The sequence below is a fragment of the Bidens hawaiensis genome, unplaced genomic scaffold (genome assembly GCF_021521415.1).
Source record: "Bidens hawaiensis isolate Kalapana, Puna unplaced genomic scaffold, B.hawaiensis_p1.1 tig00038267_1, whole genome shotgun sequence".
Classification (NCBI taxonomy): Eukaryota; Viridiplantae; Streptophyta; class Magnoliopsida; order Asterales; family Asteraceae; genus Bidens; species Bidens hawaiensis.
The window spans coordinates 92983-115291 of NW_027505540.1; the positions used below are offsets into that span (position 1 = coordinate 92983).

The following is a 22309-nucleotide window of genomic DNA, read 5'->3' on the forward strand; positions in this document are numbered from 1 at the left end:
TTCCCGATGACAGTTTTTGGCCATCTGCACTGGTTGTTGTACTCTTTGTTATGAGGGTTGTACGTTTGAAGCTATGGTTTATTGTGTTTGATGAAATGTCCATTTTTGTTTTTGTATTCGTATATGGTCTTGCTGCGGGGGTCGGAATACTAGTTAAAAATAAATAAACAAAAGATAATTAAAAAGTAATCGTTGGATTACATGAATCTTGAATGAATTCAAAACTGCAGGGGGGGGGGTGTTAATAGTAAAGAACACACCTGCTATGCTTAAATAGATATTTAGATCCGTATGCCAACTTATAAACATCCCTGAAAAGACCATAATGCAGTGTAACATATAGAATCACCGGAATGCCAGCCAAACAGGTAATAGTGTTCGGCACCCATTCCAACTTCTCATCGTAAAGGACAAAGAAACTCGCAGCAAATGCAACCATCATGGTTACAATAGAGAGGAAGAGTGTTGCAATACCACTCGTTAGTTTTCTTGGTAAGGACTCCAAGAAATCACGTTCGGCATAACGGGATGTGAGGATAGATAAGAAAATAAGAACCGACGTTGATGAGCATATTAAAGAAACAGCGTCCGCGATCACAAAGATAATGAGAGATGTCTCTTCGCGGAAAAAAGGAATACCGATGGTTTGGTTGTATCCTCCAGGAAGTGTAAAAGCCGCTGCAAAGGCAATAGTAGCAATGAGGGTTGAAACCACCATGCATTGAGATGCTGTATATTTTCATCCACTCACCTCCTTCTTTTAATAACTCGGCATAAACACATCTTGCGGTGTTTTGCCGTCTTTGTTCTTCATTTGCCTATAATTAGGTGGGATCATTTTCTCTACCTCCTGCCACATATATCAAGTCATTTTAATGAATTGAAAATCATTTTCTTCATCTGTCAAGATAGTTCAAATCAAAAAAGAATAATTTTCAGTCAAACGTTTTTAAAGTATTTAAAAAAAATCCAAATTTAGTAGACCATTAAATGTGATTACGTATTTTTTTAGAATGGGTAGCACACACCCAATGGTTCTACTATTGCTGAATATGAAACTTTAATCATCAACCTATGTGATTTCATAAAACTATCATATTACAATAAATATCTAATGTATTTCTTAAATAAAATAATTTAAAAGGTAATATATTAGTGGACATCAGACCTGTTTGGCCAATTTAAAATATTTTAACTATTTTTATTGTATATTTAACATCCAAGTTGATCTTATGAACACGTGGACTCACGTTGAAAGAAAGATGATGCATAAAATTGAAAATTAATATTTACCTTGAACCATAATAGCTCTCTCTGCATTTGAAAAGCAACTCCAGACACATTTTGAAATCGGTTTTGTTTAGCGCTCTTTGCAACCATATGCAACATGTTATTGCCTTTGTTGTCTTTAACCGAAGTTATTAAATCTTTCATTACACCAATCTCATGAAGTAGCTTATAGATCTTTATATGGCGACGCTTGATCGCTAAGTGATATATAGTTTTTCCTTTGTCATCTAGTTTCCATATTAGATCAGGATATAAGCGAATGAGCTCAATTAAAAACCGCGTGTTGCCCGTTTTAGCAGCAAGAAAGAGCACTCGTGATGGGTATTTAGTTATATTGTTCTCCTTTAGAGGTGGCCCACTTATTATCTCATCAATATCGCTCTTACGCATTGTGGCAACTTTTTTCCAAACTATTTTTAATAAATGCAGTGCTTCACTTTCTTTTTCACACAACCATAATTTCACATGAAACATTGCAAAAGCTGAAAACAAGAGCCAAGAAGACCATATATCATATCGAAAATTAACGTATGAAGCTGGCTATTAGTTGTTGACAATTATCTAGGCAAAACACTAACGGTTTTGTTTTAAACTTTGTATACATTAAAGGTACTAGCAGAAGCTCCAATAATCCATACACGATACTCACCATTTTCTTCTCGTTCTTTGGTTTTATACAAGATTATGTGACACGGTATGGTTCTGGTAATATATATTTAGAAAATTCATGGGAAGAAAGAAAAAAAAGTGTTTTATTGAAGCTAATAGATTATGTTAATTAAGAATAAGGCAAAGCAAAATGAGTTTTTATGAGTCGATAATAAATAGTTTTATTATATAGTCAAAAAGTAGTTATAGCTTACCATGTACTGTTTCTAATATTACGTTGTAATTTTGTATTCAATACAGAAGTATATTCAAGGAGAAAATTACCAAAAGCTATCATGGTATCACCAGTAACACGATCCTTAATTTCTAACCCTAATTGCTTACCACTACATTATTTTACTTACACATATAAATACAAACCGAACTACATCTGAATAATGGATAAGCGAGCAACAAGCTGCGCCGCTATCCCCTCTTGAATCGCAAAGCCTATTCTACTAAAGATCAATCCTTGGTTTCTCGGGCTCTGCGAGTCACTGTGGACCACCTTCTGCACCCGCTCCAAAAAGCGAACCGCCTTGGGAGCTAGGGATCCAAATGTGTCGAAGGCAAAAGTAATGAACACGTGCTGATTCTCCAGACACGTTGTCTCATGCTTAGCAACCTTCCTAGATTCTGCCCTCAAAACCGCATGTCCCGGAAAGAAGCCACTGTCTCTCAGCCGCACCAACGGGGACACCCCAGTGAGGTCGACACACGCATGCTTACCCTCTGCCCATCCAAACACAAGAACGTCCGCAGGGTAGATCTCCCCTCTCGCGGATCAGTCAGAAAGTTAGCATGTGCTTCTTTCTTGGCTGAGATCCCGGCATGCCTAAGCACATCCCATAAGACATCTCTAACCTAGTCGTAACGATACTTGAATTCCGACAATTTCTTACAGTAAAGGGCATGCTAACCGCTTCTTTCTTGGCTGAGATCCCGGCACGCCTAAGCACATCCCATAAGACATCTCTAACCTAGTCGTGACGATACTTGAATTCCGACAATTTCTTACAGTAAAGGGCATGCTAACCAAATCTATCCAAACAGGCTATTTTACAAATGAGGCATGATTCATCTGGAAGGAAATGAGGAATCATAAGTCGATATTTAAAAATGGATCGGTATTCAACTGCCAACATCCGTTGCCCAAGACCTTCAATGGGTATAACAGTCAAGAATAAAACCTGGGCATGAGCCCCCTTGAGACAAGCAAAAACTGTCTTTTGTCTCGGGGTCATATTGAATCGCTCCTCCAGATCATGTATGTGTTTACCATAAAGAGCACTTGCCAATGTTTGTTGAGGTTTCTTGGGGGGCGGTCTCCTTATCAGTAAAACTGCCTAAATCAAGGTCCGGGAGAGTTGTTCCAATATTACCAAGTGCAAAGGAGTAGTCAGGATTTACCCCCATAACACCAGCGCTTCGCAAGATGTGGTCCTGCAATTTCCACGACTGGGCCTGGAAGCCACAAAGGCATATGCGGAGACATCCTCCGCCGAGAAAATTCCTAAGCCTCCGCAACACATAGGGAAGGAAGCCGAGGTCCCTAAAATGCGGACCTCCACACACAACAATATCTTCAATTCCCACCCCCCCCCCCCTCCGGCAGGCCCGCAGCATCAAAGATGGACACAACCTCTTTGACATGTTCAGGTTGACAGGTCCGGAGACCAAACACTAACTTAGCAACCCCCATGCACGAGCGCAACAAAAGGAGTTCACTTTGGGGTCCCTAAGGTCTGGTAGGCGTTTCATAAGTTCAACCGCCCTCAAAGCTCTTTTAGTTGCCAAAGACCGAATAAACCTTGCATCCCGACTAACCACTCCCCCTAGGAGTTTAACTCCCTTCACATGCATGTTAATGTTGCAAGGGAATAAACCCGAAACTTTCTTCGAACCATCACATGACGGCCAGAAAATCTCTGTTTTCTGAATATTAAGCCTAAGTCCAAGAGACGCCCCCTTTAAGCGAATAATGCACAACGCTCTAGCAACATCCTCATCCTTACCAATGATAGTGCCATCGTCTAAATACCAAGCATGAAAGGGCAGAGAACAGGTCCCTACACCCTAAGGATGAGCAGATGGAGGACCAACGCGAAAATAAAAGGACCAACACGTAAAATCCCAATATGAGTATCCCCACATATAACCGGGCAGGGCAGGCATATAAAAACTGGACCCATGGGAAGATGGATGGACATCTGCAGCTAACTTCCCTAAGAAGGGTCGTCCAGTCCACCTCGTTGAAGGCGTTAGAAAAATCAACAGTGGGCACAGTCAGGGGTACGTCAGAATTGAACACGCTCAGAAACCTATTAGCACTATGCAGTACCGCTTCTGCCCCATTAGAATCCCAACCCCGAATTGGAAATCCCCTAGATAAGCAACCACCTTTTTCCCTACTTTACGCATAGCGACTTTCGACACCAATCTTCTCCAAATGGCCCCACCGCGATGGGTTTAATTCCATTGGCATGCTTCAACAGGGGTCAACGGCGCCTAAGCAACGAACTCCGCTAGAAATTTAGGAAAAAACCCCCCAAGCCACAAGTTGACAACATCAATGATGGCCTTTAGGAGCCCGGAGGCGGTTGGAGACCCCTGGACACAGAAAGCGTCTAGAATATGTTCGGCCCGCAAACCATCCCTCTCACGAGATGTACCTTTCAGGAAGGTTTTAATACATTCCAGCACACAATCACTGTCCACCTGCAAGGCTGGTTCCGATGGCACGGCGAAGGGCATGGTCGGGGGGTCTACCATAGGGTGTTTATCTATCAATGCTCTCAATGTATCCCCCCAGCAGGCGCGACCCCGGATGAACACAGGAATTTGATCGCCACTGTGTAATGGCCATCCGCTACTTCTGGAGGCACTGCTTGATATTGCCCCCTCCCTCTTCTTTAGGTTGGCCATCCCACATTATAGGAAGTTCAAGGAGGGGTAGCAACAACTCTTCTAAACCTACCCCATCTTTCCAAACAGCCAAAGCCCGCATGATGGAGTTACATTGAAGCGATTTCCAGTTTCCGGACCTTTGTTCCTGCCTAGTAGCCGGTTTGACAACACATGACGTGCAACGAGGCAACAACAAAAGTTTAACCTAATCCTCAATAGACCTCGGGGCATCCACCAATTTACGGAGCCCCCCTGACAAAGCCTGGGCAAAAGCCATGCGACACGCGAGCGAGATACTCTTGACAGTAGCAATAGGAAGGGCGAGAATGCGCTCAAGGAGAGTGACATCTACCACAATCGTCCCAGACAAACCACTCTCAAGTTCCACCTACGAATCGCGGGGTTGAAGTACCCCTACAATAAAATCAAAGTCGCCTCCTGCACGTGAGGTGCATTTAACCACTTCTTTTTTGTACGGACAAGACCTATTCAAGGCATGCAAGGCCATGCACTCCATGCATAACCAGTTCTTAAGCAAGCGCAAGGTTTCAACAACGTCAGTGTAGAGTTCCAATTCCGAAGCAAGACGCTCCTTTAACTGATCTCTTCTTTCCTTTACATTGAAATGATCCCGTTGGATATGCACCCCTTGTATCCCTGAATACTATCTTTGCAAAAATGAAAATTTTTACAGGGGCAACGCCAAATCCTCGTGCCCGAGCTAGGACCAAGCTCCCCACAACAGGCCCTAAATTGATCCCCATCCTCTACCTATTCTTTACAGTTGGTGTCTTCTTCCTCTACCGATACTACTCTCCCTATGGCTACTAAACTCACTATCAAATTACCTTCCTGATCAGATTACCTCTTGTGGCGCAATCAGGTTAATCAAAACTGGTTCTGTTTGTAGATGGCTCCCAAACGGTTCCTTCTAAAACTGTGATATGTGATGGCAAAGAACACCCCAATACAGACTATTCTTCATGGTTCGAGACCGATCTGAGGGTGTGCGTCTCCTTCTTCAATCCTCCTTTACGGAGGAAGCCATGGCCGAAGCCTCTAGGCCTTACCACTTCACAAGTCGTATCCTAAACAATAAAACACTCTGAAAAGCCCCCATACGACGAAGAGTTTTTTTTTTGCCTTCGGGAAACGAAGAAGTCTTAGCCCTATTAACATAAGAACTGGAAGCGAAACAAAATGTATTATCCACGCATATTGATATGTCTGTTCCATAAAAAATATTCTTAATTAATTGTTGATTCACCGGATCTTGCCTATTTCGAAAAAAAGTATATAAAAATCATAATACGCTCAAGAAAATCAATACGCTCAAAACGGGTTTCGTGAAAAAAGAAAAAAACTGATCGATTAACAAATCCAATTATGTTTTTTTCGGTGAATCGATGATAAATTGGGTATGTATCGATGATTCCGAGATCTTGTGTTGTGATTTCAAGGATCAATTTCGTGAATATAGGTATTTTTGTACGTTAAGGATTATTATATTCTATCTTTTATCTATCTATCTATCTATATGTGTGTGTGCGAGGGGGGGGGGGTGATTGAGATCATGTGAGAACCATTTTATAATCGAGAATTTTGAGAATCATTTTGGACGACAAATAAACCTATTTTAAGATAAATAAAAAAATTATAAAACAAAAGAAACACGCGAAAATAAAAAAAAAGTAAAAAACCAAAAAAAATTATATTTCATTCCGTTTTCATAAAAAATATCGTTTTAACAAAATTATACATATATGTATAATACTTGTTTTTTTAATTTTGTACATGTTATTCTTTATACATATATTCACAATTAAGATAAATGATAATGTACATATGTGTACATTATGTAAATTAAGATTAAATATAAATATACATATGTGTATAATTAAGTCTTTTTTTTATGAAACCAAGATGAAAAATACAAAAATGTTTTTTTTTACTTTTTTTTAAAAAAAATTTGTTTCATAACATTTTTAATATTATTTTTAAAGAGGTTTTTTTGTGCTCCAAAATAGTTATTAAAATTCTAAATTTCAAAAAGTTTGCTTAGGATCCCCATTATATATATACACACACATCACATCACATCACATCACATCACATCACATCACATCGTGTAATAGTTACAGTCCTTGGATAACCACGTTAAATTTCTTGTCATTTATATTTTCGTTTTAGCATGTTTATCTTTTGTGAGTGTGATTTTGCTTCCGCGTTGCATCGCTTTGTTCCTAACAAGTGATATCATAGCTTTTGGCTCGTTCTTACACATGGTTTTGCATTAGATTATTTGCATAGGTTCATTTAATAGTGGTGTGCATGGTTCTGTTCGGTTCGGTTATTAGCATTAACCCATCGGTTATTGGTTAGGTTCGGTAAATTTCGGTTAATAACCAGTATTATATTTTGGCTAAAATTTTGCTTAAAAATACATGAAATGAATGTTTAAATATATGAAATTGAGATATAAATACATAAAAATGATAGTAAAAATGCATATAATACATGAAATAGAAGGAAAAAGACTTGAAAATATTAAAAAATGAAGAGTTCGGTGCGGTTCGGTTAATTCGGTTTACGGTTATATCGGTTCGGTTTCATCGGTTTTCGGTTCGGTTATTGCTCACCCCTATCATTTAACCTGTTCACTATATGGTTAATTGGAAAATTGCGGTTGGTTGATTGGTTTGTCAAAGGGAAATTAGATGAGGTACTGATGATGGATAAACTAGAGAAAATGGAATCGGCCGGTATGTTGCTAATGACTAAAATTTATAGAGTTTAGTGGCAAGTCATGTGATATGTTGCTTGTTTGGAAGACCTTTTGGTTAGGGTTTGTGTTAACTGATTGTGTGTATGATCATAGTATTCTTAGTATAGCTTGCTTTCCATGAAAGCTCTATTGCTTTTATAACCGTCTATAAGTTACTTGGTTTGAAACTATGATTATTACCTCTTGTTCGTTTGGAACTGTGAAGTTATATCTTGTTTCATAGTGATCACTGGTACAACATTTGAGGATACATGAGATCTTGTGGAGGGTGAAATCATTTGCTTGGGAAGTATTGTAACATTCGTTAATATTCAAACTCGATACATCACCCGATTTATTATTCAAACTGATTCATTTATTATTCAACATTTGACCAGTTTAACTTACTGATTTTTGTTTTTAAGTTTTTAAAGTATACTTTTATAGAATAACATAAATTGTTTATGATTTTTTTACACAATACAAAATCTGAATGGGCTCGGGTCACTTCCGGGTTAAACCCGCGAGCACGTTTACCTAAGTGGGTTCAACCCTATGGGTTGCCCTAAGGTTAAATCAATGTAATGCTTTTTATTCATTGTTACAAAGAACATCGTGAGCTTGCGGGTAAGTTCCCTTTTCTTTTGAAGAAAGATATGTTGAATACTAGGAGCAATATACCAAAAGCCAACATGTTCACCTTTAAATCTTGCTCTATTTTTTCACTGCACCATCTCCTGTATAATTACCTTTCTTTAAATCCCAATGACCATTGTTCATGTTAAGTTGAAATCCACATGTTTGTTTTTTTAATTTTAACCATGGATTTAATTTAAAAGTTTTAGCATGTGGATTTTAAGATTGGTGTGTTGTAGGTTTTTCCATTGGAGGTGTATTGATTCAAGTTGACGAGATGAGGAGGATTTACTATTGCCCTTTATTTCCACTTGAAAAGTTCTACATATGCATGCATTTGAAAAATCCTTTTAACCATCATTGTCAGCGGCTGCTTTAGGCTGTATTTGGTGGAAGTGGGTTACGATTAGTTCCTTAACCACCTTTCCGTTTGAATATGCATGGGTTTTTTGGTTGTCTGTTGGTTGTCGCTGACGCCGAGCGGGTTTTTTGGTTGTTTGTTGCATGTCGTTGAAGTTCCCGATGACAGTTTTTGGCCATCTGCACTGGTTGTTGTACTCTTTGTTATGAGGGTTGTACGTTTGAAGCTATGGTTTATTGTGTTTGATGAAATGTCCATTTTTGTTTTTGTATTCGTATATGGTCTTGCTGCGGGGGTCGGAATACTAGTTAAAAATAAATAAACAAAAGATAATTAAAAAGTAATCGTTGGATTACATGAATCTTGAATGAATTCAAAACTGCAGGGGGGGGGGTGTTAATAGTAAAGAACACACCTGCTATGCTTAAATAGATATTTAGATCCGTATGCCAACTTATAAACATCCCTGAAAAGACCATAATGCAGTGTAACATATAGAATCACCGGAATGCCAGCCAAACAGGTAATAGTGTTCGGCACCCATTCCAACTTCTCATCGTAAAGGACAAAGAAACTCGCAGCAAATGCAACCATCATGGTTACAATAGAGAGGAAGAGTGTTGCAATACCACTCGTTAGTTTTCTTGGTAAGGACTCCAAGAAATCACGTTCGGCATAACGGGATGTGAGGATAGATAAGAAAATAAGAACCGACGTTGATGAGCATATTAAAGAAACAGCGTCCGCGATCACAAAGATAATGAGAGATGTCTCTTCGCGGAAAAAAGGAATACCGATGGTTTGGTTGTATCCTCCAGGAAGTGTAAAAGCCGCTGCAAAGGCAATAGTAGCAATGAGGGTTGAAACCACCATGCATTGAGATGCTGTATATTTTCATCCACTCACCTCCTTCTTTTAATAACTCGGCATGTGTTTTGCCGTCTGCGGTGTTTTGCCGTCTTTGTTCTTCATTTGCCTATAATTAGGTGGGATCATTTTCTCTACCTCCTGCCACATATATCAAGTCATTTTAATGAATTGAAAATCATTTTCTTCATCTGTCAAGATAGTTCAAATCAAAAAAGAATAATTTTCAGTCAAACGTTTTTAAAGTATTTAAAAAAAATCCAAATTTAGTAGACCATTAAATGTGATTACGTATTTTTTTAGAATGGGTAGCACACACCCAATGGTTCTACTATTGCTGAATATGAAACTTTAATCATCAACCTATGTGATTTCTGAAGAGGTAGGTCCCAGCAGGGCTCAGTTGGTCCCGCATGACTCACCTTGAACAGGGATGTCTGCGCAAAGACCATCTACTCCCGCAGGACCCACCATGCTCAGAGAAGCCTACGCGCAGTATGCAAGCTGCATACGCAGGGAAAAGCCTCCCAATGGTAAAGTAACCCGCCTGTTCCCGCAGTTGCGGATACAAGCCATCAGGGAAGGCTACCCGCACAGCATAGCTACACGCATAAGGCTTAACACTTACAAATATTCAGTGTCACCTGAAAGAATGAGCAGAGGCGGGAGGGGGAAAACTCCCGCCAAAATGGGCCAGTCTGTATGGAGGATCTTTTGCGTGATACCTGACAAGGTAAAGACAAAAGATCTGACCAAGAATGCGACAGCTCACTGACAGCAGCGTGGCAGACAGCACGCCACAGCACTGTGACCAATAGCCGCCGCCTGCCCACCAACTCCTGCCAGACCACGTGCCTAGCCTGCAGTTGGTAGAAGACGAAGAGTGCACGGCACGCCTGCTCTGTGTCAGCCGCTACCTATCCACCACTCACAGGTAGGGCACGTGCATAGGTTACAGTTGGTAGCGTGTTGGGCCGGCTAAACCCCTTGGAAACCCACCTTCGGCTATAAAAGACAGCAAATGGTATTATCATTTCATCATCTACTATCTCGTATAACTTACTTGATAATTGCTCTAATAGTATTCATATACTTTTATATTTAAAGAGCAATATAGACTGATTCTCACGCCGGAGGGTGGTCACAAGGAGGAACCCCCCCCCCTTCTCAGTGACGAGCTTACGGTGTCTGTTTTGCAGGTTCCTTGAAGTACAACTTACTCTGCTGGACCTAACCTTCGTGGGAAACATTACTTAGCCCCCAGATTACCCATAATCTGCCCGGGGTCACTTAGTGTTTCTTCATTGGCGCCATCCGTGCATAAAGCTAGAACTACATCTTTCTCCAGTTTTTCAAAACTTCCAAGATGACTAGAGAAATTCCGGTAACCACAACCCCAGCCACTGGGGTAAACACCGGCAACACAATGTTTACAAACACTACCCCAGCCACCCAAGCTGGGGCAAGTGAAGTACATTTTACGAACACTACCCCAGTCACTCATGTAGGGGCAAGTGGAGTAAATATTCCACTGGGATTCACTGATGCCCAGCTGGAAAAACGAACTCGAGCCCCTCGCCAAACACTTGATCAAGTGAAGGCATGGGCCGAGGCACGTCAAAGAGAATTTCAGGCTGAGTTGGACGAACGCTTGCGTTCAGTCCAACAAGCTGAGGAATTCGGTAGTACTCGCCAGCACCTCAACATGAGTAGTGAGTACGAGTACTCAGACGCCGAGAGGGAAGACTCCGACACCGACGCGAACCCTCGCCATAGGGCGAAAGGGAAGCGTAAGGAAACGGATCCCCAGCCAAAAAGGAATTTTGGGGAAGCATTCCAACCAGTCACGGAAAAAAGCTCGCGTGACTTCTCCAAGGCCTTTAGACCTACTGCCACAAACGCAGGAAGGTCAAAATTTGCAAGGGACATTGCAGAAGCAATCGCCCCGAGGAGTGCCAAACAAATGTCCAATATTGGCACATACGATGGTATATCCGACCCAGATGACCATCTGAACAGGTTCATTGCGGGGGCAACCGTCAGTAACTGGACGGAACCCACGTGGTGCTACATGTTCCAGATGACTCTGGTAGGAGCAGCCAGAGCATGGTTCGACCGTTTACCGGTCCACCACATTTATGACTGGGCAGACTTCCAGAACAAGTTCAGTCAACAGTTTAGTCAACAGAGGAAGCACACTGAGGAGCAGTGGACGATCCTCAACTGTGTGAGAGAAGAGGATGAATCCTTACTGGACTTCATCACCCGCTTCAACTCCAAGAAGCTGAGTCTGGGCAACATCAGTGAAGACCTCGTTCGCGCCGCTTTCATTCAGGGCGCTGAATACCCAGAACTCATCCGCACTCTGACGGGTAAAGACGGCATGCCATCCACGTGGGATGCCATAATGACGGCAGCCAAGCGCTTTGCCGAAACGGAGAAACAGCTGGGAAGAGATCTCCCCCAGAATACAAACCTCTACACGCAGAGGACAAGGGAGAACAATGTGAGAACCGCCCGGCTAAACAAAAAGAGGCGGCAAGGTATTTGGCAGTCAAGGATAAACTTTGACACCCCCTCAAGCTCTCGCCCTCTGGTTGGCGGAAGGGACAACACGCACCCTTCGAACCGGAAAAACCGTTGGACGCCACTCACCAAGAGCGTCACGGAGATATTTGCCACGGAAAAACTGCCATGGCCAAAAGCCCCAGCGATCCGACAGAAACCCAATGCGGATCAAAGCAAGTCTTGTGACTTCCATGGGACAAAGGGCCATAGCACTGAGGAGTGCACATCCTTGAGGGACATCGTCGAGACATTCGTCAAGGATGGGAGGCTCGCACACCTCGTGGCATCTATCAAGAAGGGAGGAAGGAACGACAACAGGTACAGGGGTAACGGACGAAAGCCCGTCGACATTAGCATCAACATGGTCCATGGTAAGGTCAGAGGAAGAAAGAGACCGATAACCGAACCATGCGCATGGAAGGAAGCAGAAGTGCGCTTCCCGCGAGTGCCGGGAGGCCCAAACAAAGAAGGCCCCATTGTCATTAAAAGCCAACTGGGGCACTACATCACCTCCCGCACCCTCGTTGACAATGGCGCATCGTCGACAGTGATGTACAGGCAGTTCTTCGACAAGCTCGACGATGAAGACAAGGAACGCCTGGAGACGGTCTACGCTTCAATGGAAGGGTTTGACGGCAGCATGAACACTCCCTTGGGCATCCTATCTTTCCCCGTCACTCTCACCGATGGGAATTATTCACGCACGGAGGATGTGGATTTTGTTGTAATGAAAAAACCACATCATACGTATGACATCCTATTCGGGAGAGACGGGATGGCAAGATTCAACGCCGTGGTATCCTCAGTCCACGGCATGATGGGATGGCCAACAACTGAAGGCGTAGCGATGATCACGGGCATTCCCCAGAATTTGGTAAGCGATAATGGCACCAACTTTGCTGACAAGAAGCTACAGCAGTGGCTGAAAGAACTTCAAATCACCCACACCTTTACCTCAGTGGCACACCCGCAAGGTAACGGTGAGGTGGAAAGAGCAAATAAGAGCATCGTCGAAGGCATAAAGAGAAGACTCTTGGAACATAGATCCGGTTGGGTGGACGAGCTTCCACACGTCCTTTGGGCAAACAGAACGCTGAAGAAGACCAGTACGGGAGAAACCCCGTTCAGTCTCACTTATGGCACTGAAGCCATGATCCCAGTCGAAATCGGTTTACCCTCACCAAGGGTCTTAATCCAACCAGAAGACAATGATGCGGAAAGACGGTTAGACCTTATGCTAACCGAAGAGCGCAGAGACTTAGCCGCCGTGCGTGAAGAAAACTACAAACGACAAATGCAAAAATACTACAACACGCGGGTAAAACTCTGCAATTTCAATGGAGACTACATACTGCGTAACAACGAGGCTTCGAACCAACAACGCCCAGGAAAGTTGGCCCCGATTTGGGAAGGGCCATACGTTATCAAAGAAGTTCTGGGAAAGGGCGCATACCGGCTCGAAAGGCTCGATGGCACTCCCATCCCTAGAACATGGAACGGAGCTCAATTACGCAAATGTTATATGTAGATCAATTCCAACTTGTAAAGAAAAGGCCTAGAGCCACTTCTAATGGAAATGATTCTCCTTTCATGATGTATTGATAGCTTGTAACCTATGAACTTCCCTTACGGGAAGAAGTAGTTGCGTGTGGAAGGCGGCAATACCCGCATAAACACAACGCCAAAATGTTAAAAAGTTCTAAGGAAAACCTACACGCAGGTCAGATGTAGGTAAAGTTTAGCCATCCTTGTAAGTGCAAGTGACGGTCTTACCCGCACAATCACAAACAAGGAAGCCAAACTTAACTTACCATCTACCACGTTAAAAGGTTAACTTATGAACACTTAAAAAAGGATAAGAAAAACCTACACGCAGGTCAGATATAGGTCTAAAGTTAAAGCCATCCTACTAAGTGCAAGTGACGGTTGCACCCGCACAATCACGAAAGAGGAAGCGAAAACTTTAGTCCATTATCAACCACGTTCAAAGGTTTAACTTAATGCCTTAGAAATTTCGAAAAGGAAAACCTACACGCAGGTCAGATAGAGGGTAAAGATTAGCCATCCTACCAAGTGCAAGTGACGGTTTTACCCGCACAATCACGAAGGAGGAGGCAAAACTTTAACCCATCATCAACCACGTTCAAAGGTCCTTATTCTAAACACTTGGAAAATTGCTAATTCAAACTAAGTATGCAAGTCATAAGTTTATAAAGCAAGGAACCCAAGGAAGGAAATAACAATCTTATACGCAAAAAGATTAATATTTCACAATCTATTACAAGAATGGCTGGGTAACTACCCGCCTAAAAGAAATCTATACAAAGCCAAGTCTATCCTAGCAGTGGGAAAAGATCTTCAGGATCAGGCTTCAGGGCCACCACCGCTTGGACCAGCACCGTCAGAGCGCGGCTGCCCAAGGAAAGCCTTAAGGATGTTTAGCCCATCATCAGCAGCAGCAGCTTCATTCACCTTCTCCACCACTGGATGCGGGAAGGAAGCGTACTGGTTCACAGCTTGGTCATAAGCAGCTTCAGTATTAACATTGAATAAAGGGAAGTTGGAGGGCGGAAAGCCTCTCTCAGCAAACCCTAGACCAAGCAGGAAGCCAGTCTTCTCCCCATCCTCATGAGAAGCGTTGAGGGCTGCGCTCATCGCATCGTCATAAGAGGTCTCTGAAAGGACCCGACGCACAACCTACAAAAGAATACAAATTAGAACATTTTCTAATTACGAGCGGAAAGCGTAAAGAAAAAGATAAAGATACCTGAGGCAACGCTTCTCGAAGCAGCCATTGGAGGGTAGCTTGACTTTCTTTGTAAGCACGTTCGGCTCCGCTTTTATCAAGGTTGGCAAGTTGAACTTCCTTGGCGGCAGCCTCTTCGACGCTTTTAAGTTTCCTTCCAGTACGGTCAAGCACCCCCCTCTGGTCAAGGATCTCCTGCAGCTTCTTGGCATCTTCCATTGCCAAGGCGTCATGAGCATGCTGAAGAGCCTTTAATTTGCATTTAAGCTGCTCATTCTCTTCGCGAAGCGGCTCAGCAACAGCTTCAGCCTTGGCAGCCCTCTCAGTTGAGTTTCGCGCAGTCTCCTTAGCCAGCCGAAGCTGTTCATTCACAGCTTGGGCAGCCTTGGAGCGGGCCTCGAGTCGCGCCTGGACTTCAACCTCGAGGGCCTTGAATGCTCTCTCCTTCTCGGCGGCAGCAGCGGCCAACTGCCGGTTCTCCTCCCGCAGAGCCCGCGTCTCAGATATTTCTTTGGCGCGAGCTGCTTTTAACTTGTCGTTTTCACGACAAAGCAGCTCGACGCGGGGCTGCATCCGAGCTTGGAGAACCCGAAGCTCATTGGTTAGCCTACCCTCCTGGTAGCTAGCCATGGCTTCCCCCAACGCACCATGAGGAGCAGCATGGCGAGCCCAATCCACGCACTCCACAGGGGTGCGAAGGGTTGTTCCTCGGCGTATGTTCCATCTTGGAACATACACTTCATTGGAATCCGATACTGCAAAAGAAACAAAGACAGTTAGGGAAAGATGACAAAAATATACAAAGGAAAAAGAACCCTACGTACCTGTAGGGTCAATAACAGGCCGATAGCCGCCAAACCCATCACCTGAACCTAAAGGAAATCCATCCAACAGGTCAGGCAGACGGGAAGGTGGCATAGATCGGCGGGAAGCCCGGCGCGTACCTGATGGTCCGGCCGTCGGTGCCGGTGGCGCAGGTATAGTGGCAGCCGCTGTGGTAGCCATTGTTGGCGCCACCTCCTCAGCAACAGTAACCGCCGGCTCCGTGAAAGATGCTGTAAAAATTGCACTCACGGCCGGCGGAGACACCTTCTCAGCTGGAACAGCCTCAGGAAGGCTGGAACCAGCGGAGGCAGGCGCAGACGCCTGGGTCGACGCCTCGGGAAGGCTGACCGAGCCTACCGTCATTGGCGGGGGAATACTTGCTCCAACTCCACCCTGGAATGCGTCAACATCCGCACCTGCACAAGCAAATGTGTTGAATTTATTTGAAACAACAAATCTAGACAAGAATTATGGGGGTACTTACGGGGTTTCTTGAGCTTGAACATACGAACGAGTGGGGGTGAACCCGATGGAGCCGGCCTCTTGACACCGGTAACCGTCGTCGTCGCTGCCTCCCCGGAGGTATCACCTACAGCCTCCGGAGCGGTGGTCTCCTCACCACCGGGCTTCCCCGCCACCTCTGCATTATCTGACTCCGAGTCAGATAGGACTACCGGGTCGGCCGTAGAGGCCACCTTCTCCTTGCCTTTCCCGACGGCAGCCTTTTTCTTCCGCACCAGTGGAGGACCTTCTGCGGATTCCTCAGAAGAAGAAATGTCAACTCCAGCAGCAGGCACAGCATTGAGAGGTTCAGGATAGAAGATAGGCTTACCTGGCCGTCGGTGGCTCAGGATCTCTTGGCCTGGCGGGTAAACCTCCACGAACCGACCCGCGGTCTGCTCTAAGATGGGCAACTCGTTCTCGTCCAGAGCACGAGTACCCATCCGCGCAGGACCATCTTCCTCCCGCGGATTCAGGAGCGACTGAAGATCGTTACCCTCTGAAATCAACAAGAAAGTTAGAAAAAATCATAGTCAGCAAAAAGAAACAAGACATACCATAAGGGACAGAGTTCGAACCATATTCGAGGACGATCGGAACCTTATCCGCATTCGCCGCCTTCCACACCCGGCTCATCCCCAGCATCACCATCGCCGACTCCGGAAAACGGAAAACCGGGGACTGGACCCGGGATATCTTCGAGAACCATTCCGCCTCCTCATAATTGAGGGCGGGAAGGTTCGGAAGCGCCTGGCCATTCTTGAACTTCATAGCGATGGGGATGGCGCGAGCGGATATGAAGAAGAACTCTCTCCTCCATGAGCGAAGACTCCGCTCGGTGGTACAAATCTTTAAACCCTTGATACGGGTTGTAAGAGTGTACCACCCTTGGATGCACCTCCATGTATAGAAGGTCATCAGGCGGTCAACGAGGGGCTCAAAGCCCAGTATCCGGCACACCCACTCAAAGTGCCGGACCTTGGCAATGGCCATGAGGTGCACCTCTGTCAGGTGCACACCGTGCCTCTCTAGGACACGGTACACAAACTTTGTCAACGGAAACCTAAGGTTCCCGTAGACAAAGAATGCAGCATAAACCCCGATCTTGCCACTAGGGGCATCGTACACAGTATGGTGGGGCTCAGGAAACTCAGGCTCGAGAGACTCGAGCATGAACTTCCTGACGATATACTGGTACAGCTCGACAGGAAGAGAACACTGGCATTCGCCAGCAGTCTTCTGATCATCAGCATCGTGAGAAGACATGGTGGAAGAAAGAAGAGATTTCAGAGTAATGCTTTACTGAAAAGAGAAATTCGCCGGAAATTACTGGAGAAGAAGAGATGAAAGTGGAAAGTGTGAATTGCAAATAACCCTCTCCCCCTTTATATAGTAATCGCAATTAATGCGATGAAATTAATACGGAAGAGAGAGAAGTCAAAGGTGCAATGAAACTATGACACGTGGCAAAGGCAAGCTGGCAACAGCTGTCAAAAGGACGTGTGCCAGAGATTTCGCGGCTACGCGCCCGGAATCCCGTGCCCACGCGCCTGAAAAAGCAACTGGAATGACCACATAATGTCATGTCGCCATAACTTCTGGCACGTCCTGACACAGTCAGAAGAAACCGTCGCACGACGTTTGAGGTATTGGGCTGTTATCCATCCACCAACTCTTCAAATTTCAAAATTTAAAAATTTTTTTGAAGACTAAGGTTCAAAAAAGTAAGCGGGAAAATACCCCTTACCTTGGCAAACAAGTAACCATAAGCCGGGTGTGGGTACAGTGTAAAGGCAAAACCCTTCACATACCTAACACCCGCAGGGAATTGAAGCCAAAATATTTGGCAACCAAGTAACCATAAGACGGGTGCGGGTACAGTGTAAAGGCAAAACCCTTCACATACCTAGCACCCGCAGGGAATGGACGCCAGGAATACCTTGGAAGTAAAGTAACCATAAGACGGATGCAGGTACAGTGTAAAGGCAAAACCCTTCACATACCTAGCACCCGCTGAGAATTGAAACCAGGAAGGATCTTCTGGGCAATGCTTGTGAAAACGGAAATAATATCCCCGCATAGCGGGAACATCGAGTACTACGTTGTTTGAGGCTCCAAGATGGAATTGGTGGTTTAAACATAATTGATCACTATGTTCAAAAAACTACCAGAACCACAGGGAGAATCCGCACAACTAAGACTCAATGCTCCTGACTTGCGAGGAGGTTACAGACCTACCCGCATCATACCCAAAGACCAAGCAGGAAACTCGGGAATTTCTGCAAGTGACAAGGACTTCCGCGGGAAGAACCCCCATGGAAAACCTTACAAAAACCCCTTTTCAAAACCCTTTGCTTAAGTCCAAAAGTTCACCTCACTTTATTAGACATTCGTGAAAAGAACATTGGACTGGGGGGACTTGAAGAGGTAGGTCCCAGCAGGGCTCAGTTGGTCCCGCATGACTCACCTTGAACAGGGATGTCTGCGCAAAGACCATCTACTCCCGCAGGACCCACCATGCTCAGAGAAGCCTACGCGCAGTATGCAAGCTGCATACGCAGGGAAAAGCCTCCCAATGGTAAAGTAACCCGCCTGTTCCCGCAGTTGCGGATACAAGCCATCAGGGAAGGCTACCCGCACAGCATAGCTACACGCATAAGGCTTAACACTTACAAATATTCAGTGTCACCTGAAAGAATGAGCAGAGGCGGGAGGGGGAAAACTCCCGCCAAAATGGGCCAGTCTGTATGGAGGATCTTTTGCGTGATACCTGACAAGGTAAAGACAAAAGATCTGACCAAGAATGCGACAGCTCACTGACAGCAGCGTGGCAGACAGCACGCCACAGCACTGTGACCAATAGCCGCCGCCTGCCCACCAACTCCTGCCAGACCACGTGCCTAGCCTGCAGTTGGTAGAAGACGAAGAGTGCACGGCACGCCTGCTCTGTGTCAGCCGCTACCTATCCACCACTCACAGGTAGGGCACGTGCATAGGTTACAGTTGGTAGCGTGTTGGGCCGGCTAAACCCCTTGGAAACCCACCTTCGGCTATAAAAGACAGCAAATGGTATTATCATTTCATCATCTACTATCTCGTATAACTTACTCGATAATTGCTCTAATAGTATTCATATACTTTTATATTTAAAGAGCAATATAGACTGATTCTCACGCCGGAGGGTGGTCACAAGGAGGAACCCCCCCCTTCTCAGTGACGAGCTTACGGTGTCTGTTTTGCAGGTTCCTTGAAGTACAACTTACTCTGCTGGACCTAACCTTCGTGGGAAACATTACTTAGCCCCCAGATTACCCATAATCTGCCCGGGGTCACTTAGTGTTTCTTCAATTTCATAAAACTATCATATTACAATAAATATCTAATGTATTTCTTAAATAAAATAATTTAAAAGGTAATATATTAGTGGACATCAGACCTGTTTGGCCAATTTAAAATATTTTAACTATTTTTATTGTATATTTAACATCCTAGTTGATCTTATGAACACGTGGACTCATGTTGAAAGAAAGATGATGCATAAAATTGAAAATTAATATTTACCTTGAACCATAATAGCTCTCTCTGCATTTGAAAAGCAACTCCAGACACATTTTGAAATCGGTTTTGTTTAGCGCTCTTTGCAACCATATGCAACATGTTATTGCCTTTGTTGTCTTTAACAGAAGTTATTAAATCTTTCATTACACCAATCTCATGAAGTAGCTTATAGATCTTTATATGGCGACGCTTGATCGCTAAGTGAAATATAGTTTTTCCTTTGTCATCTAGTTTCCATATTAGATCAGGATATAAGCGAATGAGCTCAATTAAAAACCGCGTGTTGCCCATTTTAGCAGCAAGAAAGAGCACTCTTGATGGGTATTTGGTTATATTGTTCTCCTTTAGAGGTGGCCCACTGATTATCTCATCAATATCGCTCTTACGCATTGTGGCAACTTTTTTCCAAACTATTTTTAATAAATGTAGTGCTTCACTTTCTTTTTCACACAACCATAATTTCACATGAAACATTGCAAAAGCTGAAAACAAGAGCCAAGAAGACCATATATCATATCGAAAATTAACGTATGAAGCTGGCTATTAGTTGTTGACAATTATCTAGGCAAAACACTAACGGTTTTGTTTTAAACTTTATATACATTAAAGGTACTAGCAGAAGCTCCAATAATCCATACACGATACCATTTTCTTCTCGTTCTTTGGTTTTATACAAGATTATGTGACACGGTATGGTTCTGGTAATATATATTTAGAAAATTCATGGGAAGAAAGAAAAAAAAGTGTTTTATTGAAGCTAATAGATTATGTTAATTAAGAATAAGGCAAAGCAAAATGAGTTTTTATGAGTCGATAATAAATAGTTTTATTATATAGTCAAAAAGTAGTTATAGCTTAACATGTACTGTTTCTAATATTACGTTGTAATTTTGTATTCAATACAGAAGTATATTCAAGGAGAAAATTACCAAAAGCTATCATGGTATCACCAGTAACACGATCCTTAATTTCTAACCCTAATTGCTTACCACTACATTATTTTACTTACACATATAAATACAAACCGAACTACATCTGAATAATGGATAAGCGAGCAACAAGCTGCGCCGCTATCCCCTCTTGAATCGCAAAGCCTATTCTACTAAAGATCAATCCTTGGTTTCTCGGGCTCTGCGAGTCACTGTGGACCACCTTCTGCACCCGCTCCAAAAAGCGAACCGCCTTGGGAGCTAGGGATCCAAATGTGTCGAAGGCAAAAGTAATAAACACGTGCTGATTCTCCAGACACGTTGTCTCATGCTTAGCAACCTTCCTAGATTCTGCCATCAAAACCGCATGTCCCGGAAAGAAGCCACTGTCTCTCAGCCGCACCAACGGGGACACCCCAGTGAGGTCGACACACGCATGCTTACCCCCGCCCATCCAAACAAAAGAACGTCCGCAGGGTAGATTTCCCCTCTCGCGGATCAGTCAGAAAGTTAAGTTAGCAGGTGCTTCTTTCTTGGCTGAGATCCCGGCACGCCTAAGCACATCCCATAAGACATCTCTAACCTAGTCGTGACGATACTTGAATTCCGACAATTTCTTACAGTAAAGGGCATGCTAACCAAATCTATCCAAACAGGCTTTTTTACAAATGAGGCATGATTCATCTGGAAGGAAAAGAGGAATCATAAGTCGGTATTTAAAAATGGATCTGTATTCAACTGCCAACATCTGTTGCCCAAGACCTTCAATGGGTATAACAGTCAAGAATAAAACCTGGGCATGAGCCCCCTTGAGATAAGCAAAATCTGTCTTTTGTCTTGGGGTCATATTGAATCGCTCCTCCATATCATGTATGTGTTTACCATAAAGAGCACTCGCCAATGTTTGTTGAGGTTTCTTGGGGGCGGTCTCCTTATCAGTAAAACTGCCTAAATCAAGGTCCGGGAGAGTTGTTCCAATATTACCAAGTGCAAAGGAGTAGTCAGGATTTACCCCCATAACACCAGCGCTTCGCAAGATGTGGTCCTGCAATTTCCACGACTGGGCCTGGAAGCCACAAAGGCATATGCGGAGACATCCTCCGCCGAGAAAATTCCTAAGCCTCCGCAACACATAGGGAAGGAAGCCGAGGTCCCTAAAATGCGGACCTCCACACACAACAATATCTTCAATTCCCCCCCCCCCCCCCGGCAGGCCCACAGCATCAAAGATGGACACAACCTCTTTGACATGTTCAGGTTGACAGGTCCGGAGACCAAACACTAACTTAGCAACCCCATGCACGAGCGCAACAAAAGAAGTTCACTTTGGGGGTCCCTCAGGTCTGGCAGGCGTTTCATAAGTTCAACCGCCCTCAAAGCTCTTTTAGTTGCCAAAGACCAAATAAACCTTGCATCCCGACTAACCACTCCCCCTAGGAGTTTAACTCCCTTCACATGCATGCTAATGTCGCAAGGGAATAAACCCGACACTTTCTTCGAACCATCGCATGACGGCCAGAAAATCTCTGTTTTCTGAATACTAAGCCTAAGTCCAAGAGGCGCCCCCTCTAAGCGAATAATGCACAACGCTCTAGCAACATCCTCATCCTTACCAATGATAGTGCCATCGTCTAAATATCAAGCATGAAAGGGCAGAGAACAGGTCCCCTACACCCTAAGGATGAGCAGATGGAGGACCAACGCGAAAA

General features: G+C 44.0%; 2 protein-coding genes across 2 annotated transcripts; both read right to left on the minus strand.

The window, feature by feature from the left end:
* Positions 1-241: 241 nt before the first annotated feature.
* On the minus strand, positions 242-718 carry LOC143613822 (ankyrin repeat-containing protein NPR4-like). The gene has a single exon (XM_077087433.1). It carries the CDS (start codon positions 716-718, stop codon positions 242-244), a length of 477 nt encoding a protein of 158 aa, XP_076943548.1.
* An 8803-nt stretch (positions 719-9521) lies between these two features.
* On the minus strand, positions 9522-20061 carry LOC143613823 (uncharacterized). The gene is made up of 2 exons (XM_077087434.1): positions 19675-20061; positions 9522-9614 (listed from the first exon to the last, which is right to left on the minus strand). The coding sequence occupies exons 1-2, from the start codon at positions 20059-20061 to the stop codon at positions 9522-9524; spliced, it is 480 nt and encodes a 159-aa protein (XP_076943549.1).
* Between the last annotated feature and the right edge of the window lie 2248 nt (positions 20062-22309).